This window comes from Manis javanica, chromosome 3 (assembly GCF_040802235.1).
Source record: "Manis javanica isolate MJ-LG chromosome 3, MJ_LKY, whole genome shotgun sequence".
Lineage (NCBI taxonomy): Eukaryota > Metazoa > Chordata > Mammalia > Pholidota > Manidae > Manis > Manis javanica.
This window is the reverse complement of record NC_133158.1, coordinates 70726505-70754079: the sequence shown is the minus strand read 5'-3', so window position 1 is coordinate 70754079 and position 27575 is coordinate 70726505. Positions and strand designations below refer to the sequence as shown.

Genomic DNA, 27575 nt, shown 5'->3' with positions numbered 1-27575 from the left:
GGACAAAAGAAGTCTTCATTTCTCTGAGATAAATAAATGCACAGTAGTGTAATTGCTGGGTTGTTCTATAATTACATGGTTAGATTTATAAAAAACTGCCAATCTGTTTTCCAGACTGACTGTACCATTTTTATTCTACCATCAATGTATGAATGATTCAGTTTTTCTACCCTTTTTTTTTTTTTTTTTTAGTATTACCTTAGTCTGGGTGGGTAGTAAAATTAGTAAATAAGTACATAGGCCATATAAGAGCAGCTTGTAAAAAGTCACTCCGAAAAGTCCAAAGGGTAAACAGGCAGAAGTTATATCTAAAAAAAAAATCTCAACAGCAGCCTCTCTCTGACTTGCCTCAGCTTATAGGGCTTCTAGGTATAGAGCAAGTGCTTCTTACCCCTGGAATATACCTAATATGCCCTAAAGTTTTTCCCAGTCTAAATGTAAATAAATCAATCTTTTCTTTTCAAAATAGGATCATGGCCTATAAAATGCTTCAAGTGGCCCTGTGTTCAACATTGCTTATAGGTAAGAATTTATTTCTTTTAAGTTATCATGTGTTTTATAATTATTAGATTGATAGATAACCCCTTTTGACTTTTCAAAGAAATGGACAAATGTGTTTCATTCATAGACCATTTCTGAAGTGTTGGGAAAACCAAATATTATGTTATGCTGTGGTTTTGAACGTGTTATCATTAATTGTGTGTGTGATCATTTTATCCCAATTATGTGTTAATGTACGAACATGTTACTACTGCTAAGAAGTCTACTTAACTGCTGCCTCCAAAGAAGTGCTCTTATGTCCTTGAACAAAAAAAATATTAAATGCCTTTTAGAAACTGTAATACGTACATAGTACCATTATGTGGAGACCTGAAGGTATTTTGAGAGTGTGAATGCATTAACCCTTAAGGCAAGCTATAGCTCAGAGAAGTGTTGTTTTAAAGACAGATCAAGGAAGGCACCCGAGGCCAGATGATCTGCTGCCAAATTGACCCAGTAATTCAGTGGCTTATATCTGAATTGAACTGAGAGGTCATTTGATTTTTCTGGTAACCCAAACTGAAAATACTTACAAAGCTTTAAATTATTTTCACAGTTAAATCTCTAGAATGTATCAGTGTTTCTGATGAAAATGCCTAAATTAGAATAAATTTCTACTTTTGTGATAAACTTGAGACCCATGCAAAAAACCTATACATTCTGCTTGAGACACACACACACACAGGGATAAATAAAGAGATACAGATAGATACCTAGAATATAAATCTAGATATGTGTGTACATATAGTTAGCATTTAATTCCCTAGCATATGTGTAATTTTATGAAAGAGTTTTAATAATTAATATTATATATTGTATTTAGGATGTTTAAATAAATGACTTGGAAAATTTTAGCCAAGTTACTATTAACCAATTATCATCAAGGCATATGTGTGTGTATATATATATATATATATATATATATATATATATATATATATATATATATACGATCACACTCAGTCACAGCCCACATTTCCAGATGAAGAATGTGAGACTGGCTCACTTTAAGTGAGTATCTGGGAGCACACAATAAATTGAAGTCATGGGCTGGTTATAGTCCAGTATAATGCTTTGCCTTGGCTGCTGATCCATGCAATTGACTTTAGAGTGGGTGGCAGTGTATGACTGCGAGGCTAAAAGCACTCTATCGCTAGCTCACATTCACCTGTGAACACTGCAGGGGCAGAAATACCTGGCAAAAAGAAAACGTTCCTGCAAAACGACTTTTAGAGACTGTCTTAAGAACTAAGTTGGAATTAATTTTAACTCCAGTTGGATACTGGAGAAATAATGTCTTTCTATAAAGACAATTGGTTTGACTGACTTCACATCATAAATAGATAATTAAATAAGATGATGTCTCTGAAGTTCATGGAATAACATGTTGAGAATCAGAAGGTAAGGACAGGAACGTTGACGCTGCTGGGTGAGCCCTTCAGATCTCAGAAAGAAGTCTTTTACTGCTTATGAGCTGAGGAGACTGAAGTCTTTAGAATAAGATACATTTGTTTCACTAATAACTAGCTTAGTTGATACTATCTAAATCATGCAGCTCCAAAATAGGAAATCATAGCTCAAATCAGTTTTCTTTGCTTCCCCCTCTGCTCTTTCATTTAAGAATGCAGCGTATTCACCTGCACTTCACTGGTGAATAAGAAAGCAACCATTTCAATTACTAAAAAAAAAGTTTTCTCTGTTACAAATTAGTTGTGTAACAAATTACCTTTATCCAGAATTTAATTTTGAGTAAGTAGGGAAAGATCTCATTATCCATTTTTCTAATGGGAATGCTGAAGCCAGAAAAGATGAAGAGCCTTACTCAAGTAATTGAATTTATGAGCAGAGTCCTCAGATTATTTTATTGATTTTTGTCAAAATAGTAATTTATACACATTGGAATTGATTTCCTGGTCAGAGTATTAGAAGTCCAGTGTCATGATTTGATTAAAAACAAAACAATACAACACAACATCACAAAAAACCCTCCCTTTAGCATTTAGATCAAGAATTGCCTTCTCCATAATAAAACCAGCAAATATTAATACTACTGTTTTAAGTCTTTATTCATTGTTATGGGCTTTCCATATGTTATCTTCGTTCAGTTCTCATAATCACTCTCAAAATAGGTATTATGATATCCATTTTACAAAGGAAACTGAGGCTTGGAGAAGCTAAATAACTAAGTTACACAGTTAATCAATGCTGGATGTCAGATTCACACCCAAATTCTACATCCACATCTTCCGAGAACAAAACTCTTCTCTCTGCTATACAAACTGTCCCCTCTGTCACTGAAATACTAGGTATGGAATATGCAGCAAGGCACACATCAAGATCTCCTCCTGAAAAAATAATACAGCCAATATTGCAGCCATTGGTTCAGGAAAAAGTCAGAAATTAGGGAGCTGAGAACTTTACCTGAGAAAACAGCCAAACCAGGACGTAACCATGGACCATCCATGATAGTTCCTAGTTGTGCTGAAGGCAAAGGGACATTTAGGACTTCCCTTTGACCTCAATAAGGCACTTTTAAAAATCAAACAGCCCCATTTCACATAAAGGAGAAACATGATAAATACATATATTTGAAAAGTGTTTCCCTGAGTAAGTAAACCAGTCTTTGGAGTGGACCCATGTATGAAACAGTGTGGGGGTTCATGCCCATCACCCACACAGTATGAGTATGTCTTCTAGTTCTGGATGGGGAAAAGTTCACTGCACAGTTAGTAACCAAGACCAACTGGTCTTGAAGTTTTTTATGTTGTTGTTCATTTGGTTTGTTAACAAGAGCTGTTAAACTCACCTTTTCTTCCCCATGAGCCTGTGAGGACCTCAGATCCTTCCCTCTTTGCCTTCATCTCTGCCATAGAAGGAACAGCCCTTCTCAGTCACCCCTGTCTCCTTCCAATTCCTTGAAGAGTCTGTATTTCTAGATGTAGGTTTAGTTTGGTTTATAAGATTTTGTTCTTAATTTTACTATTCACTTTGATTTGTGATTGATGCTTTCAAGAAAGTGGGTAGTGAAAATACATGGGGAAATAACTTGGTTGGAAAAAAACTGTCAGTGTCTGTGACTAGATCCACTGAAGCACACTGATTGTTGTGGGAAAACTATTTTCCTACCCACGTGGCATGTCTGGCCAGGGTGGGAACTAGAGGTGGGAGTTCCATCAACTCTCATAGGCAGTGACACAGATCACCTTTGAACCGAATAAAATGCTGCCTCAATGAGTTATAAACATCTCTGTCCACAAGATTAAAAACTAATAAAGGATCTACCAGTTCTAAAGATATGTTCTGGAGAATTACATGGCCGTGTGTGGGAATGTGTATGTGGGATGCATACAGCAGGGTGTTGAGAGCAGGTTGTTTTAAAGGTTGATTGAAGTTAAACTCAAGTAATACCAGTTTGTTTACTTTTCAAAGTACTCAGCACATCAGCAATTGTGGCATCAATAAAGCGAAGTTTCCAAGTTAAAAGTTCAGTTACGAAAGCATTTTATTAACAGACAGCCTAATAAAATGACAGGGATCTGCGGGCTGGTCCTCCAGGTCAATGTCTCTTCCCTTTTTTTCCAGTTTTCTTCCATCTGCTCCCTTGCTCTCTGCCTTTTCCCCACCTGTATTTGCCCTGTCCTTTTCATGACTTTTCAACATGTTAGCTTTCTGTCTTTTGCAGCCTCCCTTATTTCATCTCTTTTTCCTCTGACTTCTTTTCTTGACTAGTGTCTTTTCCTTCTTCCTTCTTTTTCTTCTTCACATTTCTTTTTCTCAAAGCAAATTTCTTTTCTGTCATTCTCTAACTTTTACAGCAAAGTGAGAGAATGCAATTTAACAAACAGAACCCTTCTATCCTCCACCATCAATTCTTGACTCAGTAACCAAAGTTTTAGAATGGAAAGAAGAAAACAACTATTTCATTATTAAAGAAAATTAGTTACTTAACCCAGAGAATAAAATATTCAGGTCTACAAAATATGAAACTGAACAAGAGTATTCTGATCTCTCACAAAATTATAGATTTTCTCCTACATTTAGAAACCTTTGAAAATTTCCCCATATTGCCAAGATATCTGTATATCTCCTGACACTCTTTTGTACTTAATTCCTAGTAATCATTTATACTTTGTTTTAGTACTTAATTTGTGTGCACACATAATCGCCTAGGCACTTATTTCATCTTTTTTTTTAAGACAAACATTTTTTTTTTTTTAAATTTAAAAAAAAATAACTTTATTAATTTTTGATTATACAAATAATACAGGCTTATTGTAAAGGAATTTAGTTAAAACACAAAGGTATTAAAATGAAAGAAAATCATCCATAATCCAATCCTTTGGAGATAAACATATGAGCATATTGGCATGTATTTTTCAAGACTTCTTCTATGCCTACATACATATATACACCTTTTTTTTGTTTTTGTTTTTGTTTTTTTTGTTTTTTTTTTTTTGTTTGTTTGTTTTTTGTTTTTTTTTTTTTTTTTTTGTTTTTGTTTTTTTTTTTTTTGAGAGGGCATCTCTCATATTTATTGATCAAATGGTTGTTAACAACAATAAAATTCAGTATAGGGGGGTCAATGCTCAATGTACAATCATTAATCCATCTCAAGCCTAATTCTCGTCAGTCTCCAATCTTCTGAAGCATAACGAACAAGTTCTTACATGGTGAACGAATTCTTACAGAGTGAATAAATTCTTACATGGTGAACAGTACAAGGGCAGTCATCACAGAAACTTTCGGTTTTGATCATGCAATATGACCTATAAACCATCAGGTCAAATATGAATATTCATTTGATTTTTGTACTTGATTTATATGTTGATCCCACATTTCTCCTATTATTATTATTATTTTTATTTTTAATAAAATGCTGAAGTGGTAGGTAGATGCAAGATAAAGGTAGAAAACATAGTTTAGTGCTGTAAGAAGGCAAATGTAGATGATCAGATGATCAGGTGTGTGCCTATGGACTAAGTATTAATCCAGGCTAGACAAGGGCAGCAAGACATCCACGGATGCAGAAGATTTCTCTCAAAGCAGGGGGGGTGAGGTTCTGAGCCTCACCTCTGTTGATCCCCAAATTCTCACCTGATGGCCCCCCTGCGACTGTGCCTGTCTTAGGTTGTTCCTCCCTTGAGGAATCTTACCCGTCTCTGGCTAACCAGTCATCTTCCGGGGCCATACAGGGAAATGTAAAGTTGGTAAGTGAGAGAGAAGCCATATTGTTTGCAAAGGTTAGCTTTTTACTTCTTTGCAGATTTATGCCCTGTGGCTTCTATGCCCAGCACTTGTCTCGAGGTATCTTTACCACCTGGAGGAATTATGATACTCGGTAAATTCGATATGAGGCACGAATTCTATTTAAAGTTTGTAATTAGGAAGGAAGAAGAAAAGCTATAGATGTAGCATATGAAGGAAACTTGGGAGGATTGATTATTTCTTTGACATATCTTCTTGTATAGTACCTTAAGTATGTATAGGTTTTAAACTACTAACTAATTTGCACACACATATTGACATAATAGGAATACGGTGACATAAACAAAGCAAATCTATAATTACGAGCCATCTCCAGTGAAGCCAAGAAAACCATTTAGGCACCCTAGGCATTTGTGAAAATTTATCTATGATATGATGGATATTTTCCAACTGTACTTGAACCATCAGACAAATTAAAGCAGCCCATTTCTGGGATCTGTTCACATCCCATATGTTCTTTTAACCATAGATAGTCTATAGTCATGAGATTTTGGGGTGCTACAACTTGCACCCCTCCCAACTCCTGGTTGAGTTCCAACAGTACAGATCCAGTCAAATTCGTTGTCTCACTGTATGCACATGCCAGCCTAGACATCTCCCTCCTCCTTCTTATGGCAAGTCCAGGAGATGGTGGGCTGGATGCAGCCACAACCGCAGCATCGTCCGGATCCCTGTGGAGGCTTTTTGAGGATCATCCCCCGGCACGAGTCCTCCAGAGAGTGCTGATGCCGGAAGCTCCTCCTCATATCGTATCTTAGTTCATTTTCTGGGTATCCAAGCTAGGCCTTGATCTTCTGCGTAGAAACAAACAGACCCTTTGCCCACACTTTGACATGCCCTCTATACCACTGTGCAGAACTCATTGGAGGTCAGCACACAGTAACTGCTTTTTTTTTTTTTTTTTAATTAAGAGAAAGGAATATTATCAGAAAAGAGTACCTCCATAGCTGATCATCTGACACCCTTTAAGTGATCAACATTAAGGATATTTAAAGCATGCGTTGATCTTTGATTTACCAATAGTTTTATCCTGTTAAGGAGTAATCCCCCTTTTCTTTCTTTCTTTCTTTTTTTTTTTTTTAAATTTTTAATCTACACTTACCTGAAGAATACTATGTTTACTATGCTCTCCCCTATATCAGGTCCCCCCTAACAACCACATTACGGTTACTGTCCCTCAGCTTAGCAAAATGTTGTAGAGTCACTACTTGTCCTCTCTGTGTTGTGCAGCCCACCCTCCCCTTTCTCCCTCCCCCCCATGCATGCTAATCTTAATACCCCCCTTCTTCTTCCCCCCCCTTATCCCTCCCTGCCCACCCATCCTCCCCAGTTCCTTTCCCTTTGGTACCTGTTAGTCCATTTTTCGGTTCTGTAATTCTGCTGCTGTTTTGTTCCTTCAGTTTTTCCTTTGTTCCTATACTCCTCAGATGAGTGAAATCATTTGGTATTTCTCTTTCTCCGCTTGGCTTATTTCACTGAGCATAATACTCTCCAGCTCCATCCATGTTGCTGCAAATGGTTGGATTTTTCCACTTCTTATGGCTGAGTAGTATTCCATTGTGTATATGTACCACATCTTCTTTATCCATTCATCTACAGATGGACATTTAGGTTGCTTCCAATTCTTGGCTATTGTAAATAGTGCTGCGGTAAACATAGGAGTGCATCTGTCTTTCTCAAACTTGATTGCTGCGTTCTTAGGGTAAATTCCTAGGAGTGGAATTCCTGGGTCAAATGGTAGGTCTGTTTTGAGCATTTTGATGCACCTCCATACTGCTTTCCACAATGGTTGAACTAATTTACATTCCCACCAGCAGTGTAGGAGGGTTCCCCTTTCTCCACAGCCTCGCCAACATTTGTTGTTGTTTGTCTTTTGGATGGCAGCTATCCTTACTGGTGTGAGGTGATACCTCATTGTAGTTTTAATTTGCATTTCTCTGATAATTAGCGATGTGGAGCATCTTTTCATGTGTCTCTTGGCCATCTGTATTTCTTTTTTGGAGAACTGTCTGTTCAGTTCCTCTGCCCATTTTTTAATTGGGTTATTTGTTTTTTGTTTGTTGAGGCGTGTGAGCTCTTTATATATTCTGGACGTCAAGCCTTTATCAGATCTGTCATTTTCAAATATATTCTCCCATACTGTAGGGTTCCTTTTTGTTCTATTGATGGTGTCTTTCGCTGTACAGAAGCTTTTCAGCTTAATGTAGTCCCACTTGCTCATTTTTGCTGTTGTTTTCCTTGCCCGGGGAGATATGTTCAAGAAGAGATCACTCATGTTTATGTCTAAGAGGTTTTTGCCTATGTTTTTTTCCAAGAGTTTAATGGATTCGTGACTTACATTCAGGTCTTTGATCCATTTTGAGTTTACCTTTGTATATGGGGTTAGACAATGGTCCAGTTTCATTCTCCTACATGTAGCTGTCCAGTTTTGCCAGCACCATCTGTTGAAGAGACTGTCATTTTGCCATTGTATGTCCATGGCTCCTTTATCAAATATTAATTGACCATATATGTTTGGGTTAATTTCTGGGGTCTCTAATCTGTTCCACTGGTCTGTGGCTCTGTTCTTGTGCCAGTACCAAATTGTCTTGATTACTATGGCTTTGTAGTAGAGCTTGAAGTTGGGGAGTGAGATCCCCCCTACTTTATTCTTCTTTTTCAGGATTGCTTTGGCTATTCGGGGTCTTTGGTGTTTCCATATGAATTTTTGAATTATTTGTTCCAATTCATTGAAGAATGTTGCTGGTAATTTGAGAGGGATTGCATCAAATTTGTATATTGCTTTCGGCAGGATGGCCATTTTGACGATATTAATTCTTCCTAGCCATGAGCATGGGATGAGTTTCCATTTATTAGTGTCCCCTTTAATTTCTCTTAAGAGTGACTTGTAGTTTTCAGAGTATAAGTCTTTCACTTCCTTGGTTAGGTTTATTCCTAGGTATTTTATTCTTTTTGATGCAATGGTGAATGGAATTGTTTTCCTGATTTCTCTTTCTATTGATTCGTTGTTAGTGTATAGGAAAGCTACAGATTTCTGTGTGTTGATTTTGTATCCTGCAACTTTGCTGTATTCCGATATCAGTTCTAGTAGTTTTGGAGTGGAGTCTTTAGGGTTTTTTATGTACAGTATCATATCATCTGCAAATAGTGACAGTTTAACTTCTTCTTTACCAATCTGGATTCCTTGTATTTCTTTGTTTTGTCTGATTGCCGTGGCTAGGACCTCCAGTACTATGTTAAATAACAGTGGGGAGAGTGGGCATCCCTGTCTGGTTCCCGATCTCAGTGGAAATGCTTTCAGCTTCTCGCTGTTCAGTATAATGCTGGCTGTGGGTTTATCATATATGGCCTTTATTATGTTGAGGTACTTGCCCTCTATTCCCATTTTGCTGAGAGTTTTTATCATGAATGGATGTTGAATTTTGTCAAATGCTTTTTCAGCATCTATGGAGATGATCATGTGGTTTTTGTCTTTCTTTTTGTTGATGTGGTGGATGATGTTGATGGATTTTCGAATGTTGTACCATCCTTGCATCCCTGGGATGAACCCCACTTGGTCATGGTGTATGATCCTTTTGATATACTGTTGAATTCTGTTTGCTAATATTTTATTGAGTATTTTTGCATCTACGTTCATCAGGGATATTGGTCTGTAATTTTCTTTTTTGGTGGGGTCTTTGCCTGGTTTTGGTATTAGGGTGATGTTGGCTTCATAGAATGAGTTTGGGAGTATTCCCTCTTCTTCTATTTTGTGGAACACTTTAAGGAGAATGGGTATTATATCTTCTCTGTGTGTCTGATAAAATTCCGAGGTAAATCCGTCTGGCCCCGGGGTTTTGTTCTTGGGTAGTTTTTTGATTACTGTTTCAATTTCTTTGCTTGTAATTGGTTTGTTTAACTTTTGTGTTTCTTCCTTGGTCAGTCTTGGGAGGTTGTATTTTTCTAGGAAGTTGTCCATTTCTTCTAGGTTTTCCAGCTTGTTGGCATATAGGTTTTCATAGTAGTCTTTAATAATTCTTTGTATTTCTGTGGAGTCTGTCGTGATTTTTCCATTCTCATTTCTGATTATGTTGATTTGTGTTGACTCTCTTTTTCTCTTAATAAGTTGGGCTAGAGGCTTATCTATTTTGTTTATTTTCTCAAAGAACCAGCTCTTGGTTTCGTTGATTTTTGCTATTGTTTTATTCTTCTCAATTTTGTTTATTTCTTCTCTGATCTTTATTATGTCCCTCCTTCTGCTGACTTTAGGCCTCATTTGTTCTTCTTTTTCCAGTTTTAATAATTGTGATGTTAGACTATTCATTTGGGATTGTTCTTCCTTCTTCAAGTGTGCCTGGATTGCTATATACTTTCCTCTTAAGACTGCTTTCGCTGCATCCCACAGAAGTTGGGGCTTAGTGTTGTTGATGTCATTTGTTTCTATATATTCCTTGATCTCTATTTTGATTTGTTCATTGATCCATTGATTATTTAGTAGCATGTTGTTAAGCCTCCATGTGTTTGTGAGCCTTTTTGTTTTCTTTGTAGAATTTATTTCTACTTTCATACCTTTGTGGTCTGAAAAATTGGTTGGTAGAATTTCAATATTGTGGAATTTACTGAGGCTCTTTTTGTGAGCTAGTATGTGGTCTATTCTGGAGAATGTTCCATGTGCACTTGAGAAGAATGTATATCCTGTTGCTTTTGGATGTAAAGTTCTATAGATGTCTATTAGGTCCATCTGTTCTAGTGTGTTGTTCAGTGCCTGTGTGTCTTTACTTATTTTCTGCCCGGTGGATCTATCCTTTGGGGTGAGTGGTGTGTTGAAGTCTCCTACAATGAATGCATTGCAGTCTATTTCCCTCTTTAGTTCTGTTAGTATTTGCTTCACATATGCTGGTGCTCCTGTATTGGGTGCATATATATTTAGAATGGTTATATCCTCTTGTTGGACTAAGCCCTTTATCATTATGTAGTGGCCTTCTTTATCTCTTGTTACTTTCTTTGTTTTGAAGTCTATTTTGTCTGATATTAGTACTGCAACCCCTGCTTTCTTCTCACTGTTGTTTGCCTGAAATATGTTTTTCCATCCCTTGACTTTTAGTCTATGCTTATCTTTGGGTTTAAGGTGAGTTTCTTGTAAGCAGCATATAGATGGGTCTTGCTTTTTTATCCATTCTATTACTCTATGTCTTTTGATTGGTGCATTAAGTCCATTTACATTTAGGGTGACTATTGAAAGATATGTACTTATTGCCATTGCAGGCTTTAGATTCGTGGTTACCAAAGGTTCAAGGTTAGCTTCTTTAGTATCTTACTGCCTAACTTAGCTCGCTTATTGAGCTGTTATATACACTGTCTGGAGAGTCTTTTCTTCTCTCCCTTCTTATTCCTCCTCCTCCCTTCTTCATATGTTGTGTGTTTTGTTCTGTGCTCTTTTTAGGGGTGCTCCCATCTAGAGCAGTCCCTGTAGGATGCCCTGTAGAGGTGGTTTGTGGGAAGCAAATTCCCTCAGCTTTTGCTTGTCTGGGAATTGTTTGATCCCACCATCATATTTAAATGATAGTCGTGCTGGATACAGTATCCTTGGTTCAAGGCCCTTCTGTTTCATTGCATTAAGTATATCATGCCATTCTCTTCTGGCCTGTAGGGTTTCTGTTGAGAAGTCTGATGTTAGCCTGATTGGTTTTCCTTTATAGGTGACCTTTTTCTCTCTAGCTGCCTTTAAAACTCTTTCCTTGTCCTTGATCCTTGCCATTTTAATTATTATGTGTCTTGGTGTTGTCCTCCTTGGATCCTTTCTGTTGGGGGTTCTGTATAATTCCATGGTCTGTTCGATTATTTCCTCCCCCAGTTTGGGGAAGTTTTCAGCAATTATTTCTTCAAAGACACTTTCTATCCCTTTTCCTCTTTCTTCCTCTTCTGGTATCCCTATAATACGAATGTTTTTCCTTTTGTATTGGTCACATATTTCTCTTAGTGTTGTTTCATTCCTGGAGATCCTTTTATCTCTCTCTATGTCAGCTTCTATACGTTCCTGTTCTCTGGCTTCTATTCCTTCAATGGCCTCTTGCATCTTATCCATTCTGCTTATAAATCCTTCCAGGGATTGTTTCACTTCTGTGATCTCTTTCCTGACATCTGTGATCTCCTTCCGGACTTCATCCCAGTGCTCTTGCATTTTTCTCTGCATCTCATCCCACTGCTCTTGCATTTTTCTCTGCATCTCATCCCATTGCTCTTGCATTTTTTTCTGCATCTCTGTCAGCATGTTCATGATTTTTATTTTGAATTCTTTTTCAGGAGGACTAGTTAGGTCTGTCTCCTTCTCAGGTGTTGTCTCTGTGATCTTTGTCTGCCTGTAGTTTTGCCTTTTCATGGTGATAGAGATAGTCTGCAGAGCTGGTACAAGTGACCGCTGGAAGAGCTTCCCTTCTTGTTGGTTTGTAGCCTTTTCCTGGGAGAATAGCGACCTCTAGTGGCTTGTGCTGGGCAGCTGTGCGCAGACAGGGCTTCTGCTTCCTGCCCAGTTGCTTTGGGGTTTATCTCCACTGTTGCTGTGGGCTTGGCCTGGCTGGGGCTGTTCCTCCAAAATGGTGGAGCCCCGTTAGAGGGGGAGCAGCCAGGAGACTATTTATCTCCGTAAGGGGCCTCTGTGCTCCCTGCTGCCCAGGGGGTTAGAGTACCCAGAGATCCCCAGATTCCCTGCTTCTGGTCTAAGTGACCTGTCCTGCCCCTTTAAGATTTCCAAAAAGCACTCTCCAAACCAAAACAACAACAGCAACAATGAGAGAGGGAACAGAAAGGAAAAAAAAAAGAAAAAACACGCGATTTTTTTTTTTTTTCCTCAGGTGCCGGTCCCAGGCACCCGCGCACTGGTCCTGCTGCCCTGTCTCCCTAGCACCAGGGTCCCTGTCCTTTCAAGGCTTCCAAAAAGCACCCACCCACCGGTCCCGCAGGGAAGGAACGCTCAATATTCTTGGTCCTCAGGCACTGGTCCCACGCACCCGCTCACCAGTCCCGCCGCCCTGCCTCCCTAGCACCGGGGTCCCTGTCCCTTTTAGGCTTCCAAAAAGCACTCGCAGAAAAGAGAAAAAAAAAAAGGGGAAAAACGCGCGATTTCCTCTGTCCTCAAGTGCCGGTCTCAGGCACCCGCCCACCGGTCCCGCAGGGAAAAACGGGGGATATTCTTTGTCCTCAGGCGCCGGTCCCAGCCACCCGCTCACCAGTCCCGCCACCGTGCCTCCCTAGCACTGGGGTCCCCGTCCCTTCAAGGCTTCCAAAAAGCGCTTGCCAAAAAGAGAAAAAAAAAAAGGGGGAAAAACGCGCGACCTCCTCCGTCCTCAGGCACCGGTCTCAGGCACCCGCCCCCAGGTCTCGCAGGGAGAAACGCGGGATATTCTTTGTCCTCCGGCGCCGTTCCCAGGCACCTCCTCACCGGTCCCGCCACCCTGCCTCCCCAGCAACGGGGGCCCGTCCCTCTAAGGCTTCCAAAAAGCGCTCGCCAAAAAAAAAAAACTGCTCCGGTTTCTCTCCACCCGCCGGGAGTCGGGGGGAGGGGCGCTCGGGTCCCGCCGGGCTGGGGCTTGTATCTTACCCCCTTCACAAGACGCTGGGTTCTTGCAGGTGTGGATGTGGTCTGGATGTTGTCCTGTGTCCTGTGGTCTCTATTTTAGGAAGATTTTTCTTTGTTATATTTTCATAGCTCTATGTGTTTTTGGGAGGAGATTTCCACTGCTCTACTCACGCCGCCATCTTGGCTCCCGCCCCTAAGACAAACATTTTAAGGGTAAAGACAGGCACTCAGTCAAATAAAAGTAGTAAATAATAAATGTTACTCTTTAATTGCTTATACTAAGTGCTAGATGCTTTTCTTTTGGTATCTCATATCTAAGAATTTTTGAACTTGTGACAAAACTGTAGTATTTATTCTACATCTCCAGTACCAGGTAGAAGGTAACACTATACATGTCAGTATCGCCAGCCCCTAAAGGAAATAGCTAATTGTGGGCCTGTCCTGTGGAACTACCAGACATTTTTGTGTCTTCCACCCACTAAATCCTGCCACATTTATTTCACAGATCAACAGACATTGAAGGTAACATGAGGGAAGGAATTCACAGTCATGGCAGCCCAAGGATGACGAGCTCCTAGTGGTTGGAAAGCCCTGGTCTGTGTTTCTTTTTCTTGTTTCTTAGTGAGGCTTTGAGACAGCAAACCTGTTGGATTCTCTGAGCCACCTTTTGACACCTTTTTAGTCTGGTTTTGATCAAGTTGAAAAGTAATCCAAGGATGATTATGGAAGAAACCCATTTCCTTTATTACCGAGAAAAGCTAACTTGGAACATGAAACATAATTTTAAGATGGAAAGGGCCTGAAGGACTGGACCCAGAATTTGGCAAATTTCATATCCAATTGCAAAAGTGTGCCCTTGAGACCAGCTCACTCTCAAGAGGAAGAAAGGAGAGCTAACGGGACATGCCAAGTTATGCTTCTTGGGTTTACCAAATAATGAGGCACTGCCCTGAGGAGCAGAGTACCTAAAGGGGAAAAGAGAGGCCTGGGATAACTAAATGAGTTTCCTTGATATGGAAGAAAATAGGAATCAAGTCACTAGAATCTGTTCTTTAATCCTTAAGTTTCACATTAGGCTTTCTGTTCTTTTTAGTGTATAGATTCCCACCACAAATATCAATTTCATGATCATGTGCATAGTGTAGACCATTCAGTCATTTTTCCACTATCAAATTTATACACTCCTTTCAACCTTCCTTGGCTGATGGCAATATAGGGAGTCTGCATTTCTCATTACACAGCTTCTGATACTCCCATCCTGCCCACTCATCTCTATGTATACTGTGAATAAATTTTTATCTGTTTTGCTTTTATTATTGGCTAGGTTTGTTTTGACTTCTCTTGTACTTATTTGTTTCTGTGCTGAATTTCTCAGTATGTAAGCTCCTTGATGGTCATAGGAGCTCTGTCCACTTAGCATATTTGATTTGCTTCCAATGATATAACACCATGCAGAGAAAGTAATTTTTGTTTAATGACCTATTTGTTATGAATACATTTCAGTTAAAAATATTAGTGCTGGAGAGACCTTAGAGATCATATGAGCCAGCCTTGTTTTACAGAACAGGAAATGGAGGTGCAGGAGTAAGAAGTGGCTGGTGACCTAGTCAGTCACTGGCAGGGCCAGGATAAGACACCAAATCTCTGATCTTTCTTGGCTTGTGGAGGGAGAGCTGTGGTCATGAATGTCTCTGTACCCTCAAGTGTCTGCCTTATTTCTGCTGTACAGAATTTTCTGCACATGATATTCAAAAAATATTTGGGTAGGAGAACTAAGCTTGACAGATCCTATTAAAACTAACTATGATATGGAGTGAAAGGAAGGAGGGTGTACAGGGACTTGGAAAGAAAAAGAGGAAGATTTTTTTATAGCTTATGATTATAAAGTTTAAAAAAGACATTAACCTGGGTGATAGTGCCTACATTTTTAAAAAGCCAGCCATTTGAAAACCAACATAGTAATAAAATCGAGAGGTCAGTTTTCAAACCCCAGCAGTATTACATAGGCTTACAAACACAAAACTCTGATCTTGCTCTCACTAACTTTCAAGGCTGATCAGGCAGAATGACAAAGGAAGGAGAAATTTCTCAAGCAGAGAGGATAATAGCCTGTCCTTCTGTATTACTTGCATTTTATTTCCAGGCCTGCCGCTGACTTACTATGTGACCTCGAGTGAGTCATTTCATCTCTGTGTGTCAATTTTCTCATTTGTAAAGTAGGATAATAAATACTACTTTCTGTCACTTTCATAAGTGGTGTTATTATCACAAACAATTAATATTTATTGGATGCCTGTTGGGCACATAACACTGAGGTAGGTGCTTTGTTCTGGGTGAGAGCAGGGAGAACTGTATCACTGAAACATTTCCCATGAGCAAAAAGATAGGACATTTACAAAAGACAGAATTACTAGAGCTTAAAATAGCATGGTTTATATTCTAAAGCATGATTTTCTGTCAAGATTTATGTGACAGCATTTTTTTCTTAGTGATTGTACCATGCACCAGGATAATTATGGTGCAGAATATTGATTTTACTTTTGGATGATTCCAAGTAACACTTTCTTAAGCAATTACTGTGCTTTCATTACATAGCTATAAAATATATCCTCAACATAATTTATTCAGAAATTTTTATTAGATATTTATAGTATTGGTCTACTTTGCCTACCCACTCTCCCTTTATTTTGAAAAACACTTTTTTTAAGACAGAAAAAGTACACATTAAACATTAGTAAGTAACACCGTAATTAACAACTTTTCTTCAAAGAAAATGAAGAGAAATTTAAAAAGTCACCTATTAACACATCTCAGCTAAAACCAAAACTTCAGTGCTCATCAGTCCTCATTAGTCAGCCCAGACCAATGAGAATTCCCCATTTTCTCCCAATCAATCCTATCATCCAATCCTGCTGTCCCTTACCTGATTCATGTCCTACTTATCTCTCATCTGAGCCATTAGAGGAAATCTCCGAGCTCACGTCTCTCACTCAGCTTCCTCTTACCGTCTGCCCTCCACACCACTGACAAAGGAGCTTTCAAAAGTGAATCTGTGAATGGATAAACAAAATGTTGGTATATAATATATAATATTATTCACCCTTAAAAAGGAATGCACTGGGGACATTTGTTACAACATGGATAAACCTTGAAGATATTATTAAGTCAGACACAAAAGGACAAATATCACATGATTCCCCTTATATGAGGAACGTCGAACAAGCAAGTTCATAGAGATAGAAAGTTAAGGGTGGTTACCAAAGGCTGGAGTTCCAATAATGAAAGTTTTGTTTTTAAAGGGTACAGAATTTCTATTTGGGATGATGAAAATGTTCTGGAGATAGTGGTGATAGTTGCACAATATTGTGAAGTTATTGGTGCCACTGAATTGTATAATTAAAAATAGTTCAATGGTAAGTTTTTTTGTTATGTACATTTTATCATAATAAAACAAAAAAAAATAAATCTGGGCCGATCATTTTCTTGTTCAGAAATGATAGTTATTTACAGAATAAAGTTCAAACTCCTTGGCATGACAGTAATAATCCTTCAGAATTGAGCTCCAGCTTTTCTTTCCAACCTATTACTGACCACATCTCCTACCTTGCAATCACAGTGGCAGAGTGAGGGTCACTGAGCCGGAGCCTTACTTGCCCTCTGTTCCTCAGATTTCCAATCTCCTTCAGCCTGGAATACATGCTCTTTGTTCCTACTCCCTTCTTTCTGACTTGGAAATGTTATATATGCTTTCAAGGTCAACTCAAAACCAATTTTTCTGTTATACCTCCATGCCAATATCAGAATTTATCTCTCCCTCTTCAAATGGTCTGGTCACAATATGTATTCTTATAATTGTTTATGAATTCTGAATGTAATGAGAGTTACTTAGTGCAAGGGTTACAGTGATTACCAGAACAAGGACTAGGGTGAGACAAAGGGAGGTCTTATGGTTCAAAGTTTGCATACCCCTGAGAATGAGTTTCTTCTTATATTTTATGCCCTGGGGTTCTCCCTTGCCTCATCCTAGTCTCAACTCTAAAGATTAGCAGGTTTTTTTTTTTTTTGAGAGGGCATCTCTCATATTTATTGATCAAATGGTTGTTAACAACAATAAAATTCAGTATAGGGGGGTCAATGCTCAATGTACAATCATTAATCCATCTCAAGTCTAATTCTCATCAGTCTCCAATCTTCTGAAGCATAACGAACAAGTTCTTACATGGTGAACGAATTCTTACATAGTGAATAAATTCTTACATGGTAAACAGTATAAGGGCATTCATCACAGAAACTTTCGGTTTTGATCACGCATTATGACCTATAAACAATCAGGTCAAATATGAATATTCGTTTGATTTTTGTACTTGATTTGTATGTTGATCCCACATTTCTCCCTTTATTATTATTATTATTTTTATTTTTAATAAAATGCTGAAGTGGTAGGTAGATGCAAGATAAAGGTAGAAAACATAGTTTAGTGCTGTTAGAGGGCAAATGTAGATGATCAGATGATCAGGTGTGTGCCTATGGACTAAGTATTAGTCCAGGCTAGACAAGGGCAGCAAAACATCCACGGATGCAGAAGATTTCTCTCAAAGCAGGGGGGGGTGAGGTTCTGAGCCTCACCTCTGTTGATCCCCAAATTCTCACCTGATGGCCCCCCTGCGACTGTGCCTGTCTTAGGTTGTTCCTGCCTTGAGGAATCTTACCCATTTCTGGCTAACCAGTCATCTTCCGGGGCCATACAGGGAAATGTAAAGTTGGTATGTGAGAGAGAAGCCATATTGTTTGAAAAGGCTAGCTTTTTACTTCTTTGCAGATTTATGCCCTGTGGCTTCTATGCCCAGCACTTGTCTCGAGGTATCTTTACCACCTGGAGGAATTATGATACTCAGTAAATTCGATATGAGGCATGAATTCTATTTAAGGGTTGTAATTAGGAAGAAAGAAGAAAAGCTACAGATGTAGCATGTGGAAGGAAACATGGGAGGATTGATTATTTCTTTGACATATCTTCTTGTAGAGTACCTTAAGTATGTATAGGTTTTAAACTACTAACTAATTTGCACACACATATTAACATAATAGGAATACGGTGACATAAACAAAGCAAATCTATAATTACCATCCATCTCCAGTGAAGCCAAGAAAACCAGTTAGGCACCCTAGGCATTTGTGAAAATTTGTCTATGATATATGATGGATATTGTTCAACTGTACTTGAACAGTCTGAGAGAAATCAGACAAATTAAAGCAGCCCATTTCTGGGATCTGTTCACATCCCATATGTTCTTTTAACCGGAGATAGTCTATAGTCATAAGATTTTGGAGTGCTACACCTTGCACCCCTCCCAACTTCTGGTTGAGTTCCAACAGTACAGATCCGGTCAAATTCATTGTCTCACTGTATGCACATGCCAGCCTAGACATCTCCCTCCTCATTCCTATGGCAAGTCCAGGAGACGGTGGGCTGGATGCAGCCACAACCGCAGCATCATCCGGATCCCTGTGGAGGCTTTTTGATGATCATCCCCCGGCACAAGTCCTCCAGAGAGTGCTGATGCTGGAAGCTCCTCCTCATATCGTATCTTAGTTCATTTTCTGGGTATCCAAGCTAGGCCTTGATCTTCTGCATAGAAACAAACAGACCCTTTGCCCACACTTTGACATGCCCTCTATACCATTGTGCAGAACTCATTGGAGGTCAGCACACAGTAACTGCTTTTTTTTTTTTTTTATTAAGAGAAAGGAATATTATCAGAAAAGAGTACCTCCATGGCTGATCATCTGACACCCTTTAAGTGATCAACATTAAGGATATTTAAAGCATGAGTTGATCTTTGATTTACCAATAGTTTTACCCTATCAAGGAGTAATCCCCCTTTTCTTTCTTTCTTTCTTTCTTTTTATTCTTTTTTTAATTTTTAATCTATACTTACATGAAGAATACTATGTTTACTATGCTCTCTCCTATATCAGGTCCCCCCTAACAACCACATTACGGTTACTGTCCATCAGCTTAGCAAAATGTTGTAGAGTCACTACTTGTCCTCTCTGTGTTGTGCAGCCCACCCTCCCCTTTCTCCCTCCCCCCCATGCATGCTAATCTTAATACCCCCCTTCTTCTTCCCCCCTCTTATCCCTCCCTGCCCACCCATCCTCCCCAGTTCCTTTCCCTTTGGTACCTGTTAGTCCATTTTTGGGTTCTGTAATTCCGCTGCTGTTTTGTTCCTTCAGTTTTTCCTTTGTTCCTATACTCCTCAGATGAGTGAAATCATTTGGTATTTCTCTTTCTCTGCTTGGCTTATTTCACTGAGCATAATATTCTCCAGCTCCATCCATGTTGCTGCAAATGGTTGGATTTTTCCACTTCTTATGGCTGAGTAGTATTCCATTGTGTATATGTACCACATCTTCTTTATCCATTCATCTACCGATGGACATTTAGGTTGCTTCCAATTCTTGGCTATTGTAAATAGTGCTGCGGTAAACATAGGGGTGCATCTGTCTTTCTCAAACTTGATTGCTGCGTTCTTAGGGTAAATTCCTAGGAGTGGAATTCCTGGGTCAAATGGTAGGTCTGTTTTGAGCATTTTGATGAACCTCCATACTGCTTTCCACAATGGTTGAACTAATTTACATTCCCACCAGCAGTGTAGGAGGGTTCCCCTTTCTCCACAGCCTCGCCAACATTTGTTGTTGTTTGTCTTTTGGATGGCAGCCTTCCTTACTGGTGTGAGGTGATACCTCATTGTAGTTTTAATTTGCATTTCTCTGATAATTAGCGATGTGGAGCATCTTTTCATGTGTCTCTTGGCCATCTGTATTTCTTTTTTAGAGAACTGTCTGTTCAGTTCCTCTGCCCATTTTTTAATTGGGTTATTTGTTTTTTGTTTGTTGAGGCATGTGAGCTCTTTATATATTCTGGACGTCAAGCTTTTATCGGATGTGTCATTTTCAAATATATTCTCCCATACTGTAGGGTTCCTTTTTGTTCTATTGATGGTGTCTTTCGCTGTACAGAAGCTTTTCAGCTTAATGTAGTCCCACTTGCTCATTTTTGCTGTTGTTTTCCTTGCCCGGGGAGATATGTTCAAGAAGAGGTCACTCATGTTTCTGTCTAAGAGGTTTTTGCCTATGTTTTTTTCCAAGAGTTTAATGGTTTCATGACTTACATTCAGGTCTTTGATCCATTTTGAGTTTACCTTTGTATATGGGGTTAGACAATGGTCCAGTTTCATTCTCCTACATGTAGGTGTCCAGTTTTGCCAGCACCATCTGTTGAAGAGACTGTCATTTTGCCATTATATGTCCATGGCTCCTTTATCAAATATTAATTGACCATATATGTTTGGGTTAATGTCTGGAGTCTCTAATCTGTTCCACTGGTCTGTGGCTCTGTTCTTGTGCCAGTACCAAATTGTCTTGATTACTATGGCTTTGTAGTAGAGCTTGAAGTTGGAGTGAGATCCCCCCTACTTTATTCTTCTTTTTCAGGATTGCTTTGGCTATTCGGGGTCTTTGGTGTTTCCATATGAATTTTTGAATTATTTGTTCCAATTCATTGAAGAATGTTGCTGGTAATTTGAGAGGGATTGCATCAAATCTGTATATTGCTTTGGGCAGGATGGCCATTTTGACGATAGTAATTCTTCCTAGCCATGAGCATGGGATGAGTTTCCATTTATTAGTGTCCCCTTTAATTTCTCTTAAGAGTGACTTGTAGTTTTCAGAGTATAAGTCTTTCACTTCTTTGGTTAGGTTTATTCCTAGGTATTTTATTCTTTTTGATGCAATGGTGAATGGAGTTGTTTTCCTGATTTCTCTTTCTATTGGTTCATTGTTAGTGTATAGGAAAGCTACAGATTTCTGTGTGTTAATTTTGTATCCTGCAACTTTGCTGTATTCCGATATCAGTTCTAGTAGTTTTGGAGTGGAGTCTTTAGGGTTTTTTATGTACAGTATCATATCATCTGCAAATAGTGACAGTTTAACTTCTTCTTTACCAATCTGGATTCCTTGTATTTCTTTGTTTTGTCTGATTGCCATGGCTAGGACCTCCAGTACTATGTTAAATAACAGTGGGGAGAGTGGGCATCCCTGTCTGGTTCCAGATCTCAGAGGAAATGCTTTCAGCTTCTCACTGTTCAGTATAATGCTGGCTGTGGGTTTATCATATATGGCCTTTATTATGTTGAGGTACGTGCCCTCTATTTCCATTTTGCTGAGAGTTTTTATCATGAATGGATGTTGAATTTTGTCAAATGCTTTTTCAGCATCTATGGAGATGATCATGCGGTTTTTGTCTTTCTTTTTGTTGATGTGGTGGATGATGTTGATGGATTTTCGAATGTTGTACCATCCTTGCATCCCTGGGATGAATCCCAATTGGTCATGGTGTATGGTCCTTTTGATACACTGTTGAATTCTGTTTGATAATATTTTATTGAGTATTTTTGCATCTACATTCATCAGGGATATTGGTCTGTAATTTTCTTTTTTGGTGGGGTCTTTTCCTGGTTTTGGTATTAGGGTGATGTTGGCTTCATAGAATGAGTTTGGGAGTATTCCCTCTTCTTCTATTTTTTGGAACACTTTAAGGAGAATGGGTATTATGTCTTCTCTGTGTGTCTGATAAAATTCCGAGTTAAATCCGTCCGGCCCCAGGGTTTTGTTCTTGGGTAGTTTTTTGATTACCATTTCAATTTCTTTGCTCGTAATTGGTTTGTTTAACTTTTGTGTTTCTTCCTTGGTCAGTCTTGGGAGGTTGTATTTTTCTAGGAAGTTGTCCATTTCTTCTAGGTTTTCCAGCTTGTTGGCATATAGGTTTTCATAGTAGTCTTTAATAATTCTTTGTATTTCTGTGGAGTCTGTCGTGATTTTTCCATTCTCATTTCTGATTATGTTGATTTGTGTTGATTCTCTTTTTCTCTTAATAAGTTGGGCTAGAGGCTTATCTATTTTGTTTATTTTCTCAAAGTACCAGCTCTTGGTTTCGTTGATTTTTGCTATTGTTTTATTCTTCTCAATTTTGTTTATTTCTTCTCTGATCTTTATTATGTCCCTCCTTCTAGCAGGTTATTTTGACATTAATAGATGCTGAGAATGCAATGTGTTAGTTATCTTGTATAGCATAACTAATTTCCCCAAACCTGAGCAGCTGAAGCAGTATTTATTATTTCACAGTTTCTGAAGATCAAGAAATTGGGAGTGGCTTAGGTCAATGATTTTGGGTCAGGATCTCTCATGAAGTTGCAGTAAAGATCTCAGTGGAGGCTGTAGTCATCTGAAGGCTTGACTAGAACAAAAGCATCAGGCTCCCAGTGGCTTTTTTATGGCTTTTGGTGGGAGGCTTCAGTTCCTTACCATGTGGGCATCTCCTCAGAGCTGCTTGAGGGTTCTCACAACATGGCAGGTGACTTCCCTTAAACAAGGGATCTAAGAGAGGGGGAAGGCAGAAGTTAGATGTCTTTTTATGACTTAGCCACAGAAATCACACACTGTCATTTTCACAGTATCCTACAGCTACACAGGTGAGACCTACTAAATGACAGAGGGGACCACACAGGATACGAAAATGGGGAGACAGTTATCTTTGGGGGCCATCTTAGAGAGTGGCTTCTGCAGACATTCTGGTTTGATTGCATTGAATTAGATTAACTAGCTGCAGAACAGTATTACTCCTGGCATCCTCATATCTTCTGAAGTTGACTTTTGTCTTTTATTTTTAAATCAATAAAATTGTAAACTTCTTATTAATAGGGAATATGTCTGAGTCATTTTTTTCTATCATTAGTAGTACAGTGTTTTGCACCAGAAGTGGCCTGGTTAATGTATAATATCCACAGAGATTGTCATTTTCAATAGGTAGCATTTAGAAATAGAACTTACTGAGTTGGTAAATTAAACTATAAATGACAGGGCTAATAACTAGAACTCTTAAAGTTCAAGGCCAAGCTTGGAAAAGCATGAGATCAGGGAATGTGTAAATAATGACTGTTTCCTTTTTTTCTTCTATAAGTGTAGAAGACTTTTAGTAGTAGTAGTACTGTAACCTGGCTCCAAGCATCCCTGTCTCTTAGTTATAATGTAGTGCAGTAGCTCTGAAGGGAGAATTCCATCTCCCCCTCCCACTAGCTGTGTGCCCTTTAACATATTATTTAACTTTTCTGTGACTTAGTTTCCTTGACCGCAAAATGAACTGATTGACAGTGCAACTTAGGGTTGTTGTGAGTATTAAAGAAGGTAATTCAGGTAAAGTCTTTAGCATGATGCTCAGTAAATTTTAACTAACAATACATCATACAAACACAAAAACACATAACCCAGTCACCTCTAACCATTGTTTACAGACATCAGTCTTGTAGATTCCCTATGTTATATGCTCACATCATTCCTCTAGCAGAAAATTAAAGGTAGTGCCCCTTCTCCCATTCTGCTATGCTTTATTTCATCTTTTCTGCAAAGAATAGGTCAAGCATCTCCCTAACCATGAAAAGGAGTGCTATGTCCCAGGGCCCCAGTGCTCAGTAATAAGACCTTCTCCTGAAGTCCCTTAGCACAATCAAATTCTGTGTTGTCTTGCTTTATCCTGTATCCCTCATCCCTGTCTCCTATAGAGGAGAGGTTTCATATCTCATAGTTCACTGTAAACCTAGTCCATACAGAGCATTTGTCAATAGAAGCCTGTTAATGATGAAGCTGTGGAGTACCTAATGTAATGTTACTTACAATTAAATTTCATAATAAATGCTTCTTTATCACAAGCAATGAATAGATTGTACTGTTACCACAAATAGGTCAGGAGTGTGTTCTTCCTTTACATTCATTCAAGTTATAACTCTGAACCTGATTGTGTTTTATTTAGGAGTGAAAACACAATATAAACTACTAAAGTTTCAAATACTAGAAGGTCTACACTTAGAAAATTATAATTTCAGACAGACACTTCTCCAAAGAAGAAGTATAAGTGGCCAACAGGCACATGAAAAGATGCTTCACATCACTAATCATCAGGAAAATGCAAATTAAAACCACAATGAGATATTATCTCACACCAGCTAGAATGGCCACTCTCCAAAAGACAAGAAATAACAAATGCTGGAGAGAGTTGAGGGAAATAGGAAACCCTCTACACTGTTGGTGACACTGAAAATTGGTAACCACTGTGGAAAACAATATGCAGGTTCCTCAAAAAGCTAAAAATAGAAATACCATTTGACCCAGTAATTCCACTCCTAGGAATTTACCTAAAGAAAACAAAATCCCTGATTCAAAAAGATACATGCACCCCTATGTTTACTTCCACATTGTTTGCAGTAAAGTAACCTAAGCGTCCATCAGTAGATGAATGGATGAAGAAGATGTGGTGCATATACTCAATGGAATATTATTCAGCCATAAAATGAAAAGAAATCCTGCCATTTGCTACAACATGGATGAATCTAGAGGGTATTATGTCAGTGAAATAAGGCAGGTGGAGAAAGACAAATACCTTATGATTTCACTTATTTGTGAAATATTAAAACAAAGCAAAACAGAAGGAATAAAACAGTGTTAGACTCATAAACACTGAGAAGTGACTAATGGTCATCAAGAGGGAGGGGAGTGTGTCGGGATGGAAGATGGGGAGAGGGACTGTTGAACCACTGTGATGTACGTTTGATAAAACTTTTAAATATATACATTATATCTTTCTTCCTAATCCTGAAATGAGAAGATATGAAATGCCAGCCTGTTCAGTTTAAGGATGGACCTGTTACTCCATTAAAATGCTAACTGAAAGATATGTTCTATTTTGGAAGGCTAAGGATACAAGAATAACCCTGTTGACTGTCTGGTTTGAGCCAGGTAGTTTGTAGCCACTGTTTATCCAACCCTTACAATAATATTATAATATAGGATTTTATATATATAAATATATATATATACTCTGTAATAATTATATCTCTTTACCTGCAAGAAAACTAGAGCTCAGAGAAATTAAGCAAATTGCCCAAAAAAGTGATAGAGCTGGAATTTGAGTCCAGGTCTGCAGGCTCTCATATGTGTCTGGAAGCTCTGAAAATACTCTCCATCCACCACACAGCACTGGTTTTCATCCTGTACTATACTAGGTCACATAAGGTTGTGACAGTACAATGGTGGCAAAAGGACTAAGGAGCAGCCATCTCCCTCAGGGCATAGCTTTTCCAGGATTTCCTTCTTTTCCAGCACCAGCCTCCCAAAAACCACAGCTGTGTCTCTTAAAGAGGAAACACTGAGATGTAAATTAATGCTCTAAAAGATGCTGTGCTCTTGGACTCTGAATTACAGGAGCGTTGGGAGCACCATTTTCATTGGATGACTCAGCAAACCAGTTCCTACATCTCAAAAGACACATGTATTTGCAGGATTACTGGGACCCAGATCACAGTCCAAATATGTGGGGAAACATGCTGACTAATCAGGTATTTGCATTAGGAACAAATGCCCCTTCACCATCGATACTTAACACACCTCCAGCCCACCCCATGATTTTTCCTCTTTGGCTGCCCTGAGCTATCCCTGATCTTTCCTTTCCATAGCGTGGCTTTTGTCTGGTAAACTCCAGTCTTCCTTCAAGACTCTGCTCAAATGTCCCTCCTTTCTGAAGTCTTTCCCTTCTTTCCTTCTTTCTTACAAGGCAACATTTGTCCTTCCTTCTTTTCTCCTCTTTGCATGCTGTTCACACATGAATAGCTCTGTAAATGTCAAACTGAAATTATTTGTCTCATGCACCCAATCTCCCTGCTTAGACTACAAAGGTGCATGTCTTATCCACTAAGGTCATTATTCTCAGGACCTAGCAGAATGACCGTTACGTAGTCAAGTCATTAAATTATTACATGTCGCAGTAGGTGGATGGATGGATTGCGTCACATTTTAGTTCTAAGTTGTTCAGAATTCATTTTCCTCTGTGACAATTATCCAAGCCCTGATGTCATTCCTTGTTTGCCTTTTGTACATTTTCTTATTCACTTGTAAATCTCATTCCAAGAGAAACAAAGAAGAACACTTTTTTAGCCAGTTTTATTCCACATTTACTTTTTTGATAGAGGAAAACATTGAAATTCTGGGCCAAATGAAATTGCTGAATTATCTGAAGATTTCAATTATTCATGATTTCCCTCTTAACATTTAGCAATTTAGAAAACAAAAATGTATAACAAATTAATTAATTAATTCCTCAATGATTTGTTTGTTCTTTCCACATGCATGGGCTCTCACTATCACCAAGCTCAGGGTTATATAAAGTCTGAAAGAATTGAATGCAATCTCTTTCCTGGACCTGGGTCCTATTCTTACTCTGTGTGGCTGAATTTTAACCAGTATACAAGGATTGGTTTGTTTCTGCTCAGTGTTTGCTGGTGAAAACCACCAGCTTGAATAATGTATCCAGTTTTATGCCTGTTTTCTCTAACAGGCATCATTTAGAGGTACTAAAACAAGGCACTTGTTTATTTGGCAAGTTAAATGGTACAGAAGCTGGTAGACTGTATTTTCTTTCTGAAATATTGAAATTTTCAAGTACACTCCTGCCTATAACTGTGGGCCAATGTTGTGATCAACTAATAGACACTGTAATGTGACAAGGCTCTACCACATGGGTTCCTACAGTGATCTCACAAATATGACAAAACATTTGAGCATTGAAGTAAACAGATGACTAAAAGAGTGAAAACCAAACCTTATTTGGTATTATTCTTCCACTGTATTTCTCTCAGTCTTTTGGAAATATCCATATGATCATTAAAACAATTGATGCAATTACTTTACATACTCAGAGATCATGACTTGAGTTTCCTTTTGTTGCAGGCTCGTGAAACATGGACTAATTTGAGAACAACAGCACAGTATTATCTGAATGTGAATACCTTCACTTTTGACATGTTTACTGCCCAGTAAACGTGCTTAGCTGGTTAAATCAGGGGAGCAAAAATGATGGGATTCAGCATGGAAATGTACCAAAACCATGGTCTTTGCAGACCTGGTAGCAAGTCCCGGCTATTTGCTCAATTCTTTATTACATCTATCTCATGTGAAAGTCCATGTAGAGACCTAGAATTAGAAGTTCATAATACATGGGAGGTCTTAAAACAAGAACTTGAAAATAAAGACTGCAGTACTAACTTTTATCAAAAAGGGACTTTTATGGGAAAAGGAAATAAAAAACAAAACTATGGCATCATTACTA

The 27575-nt window shown here is 38.6% G+C and overlaps 1 protein-coding gene across 1 annotated transcript; it reads left to right on the top strand.

The window, feature by feature from the left end:
* Positions 1 to 296: 296 nt before the first annotated feature.
* C3H3orf85 (chromosome 3 C3orf85 homolog) lies at positions 297 to 27575 on the top strand. Its single transcript, XM_073231697.1, has 4 exons — positions 297 to 369; positions 470 to 522; positions 25676 to 25809; positions 27197 to 27575. The coding sequence occupies exons 2-4, from the start codon at positions 474 to 476 to the stop codon at positions 27284 to 27286; spliced, it is 273 nt and encodes a 90-aa protein (XP_073087798.1). The 5' UTR covers positions 297 to 369; positions 470 to 473; the 3' UTR covers positions 27287 to 27575.

Bases quoted from the DNA above. Each gene is read 5' to 3' on its own strand.
- C3H3orf85 (XM_073231697.1), top strand. From the start codon at position 474: ATGGCCTATAAAATGCTTCAAGTGGCCCTGTGTTCAACATTGCTTATA. The intron at 523-25,675 runs GTAAGAATTTAT...TCTGAATTACAG, and splicing joins GTGTTCAACATTGCTTATAG to GAGCGTTGGGAGCACCATTT. The intron at 25,810-27,196 runs GTATTTGCATTA...CTTTTGTTGCAG, and splicing joins GAAACATGCTGACTAATCAG to GCTCGTGAAACATGGACTAA.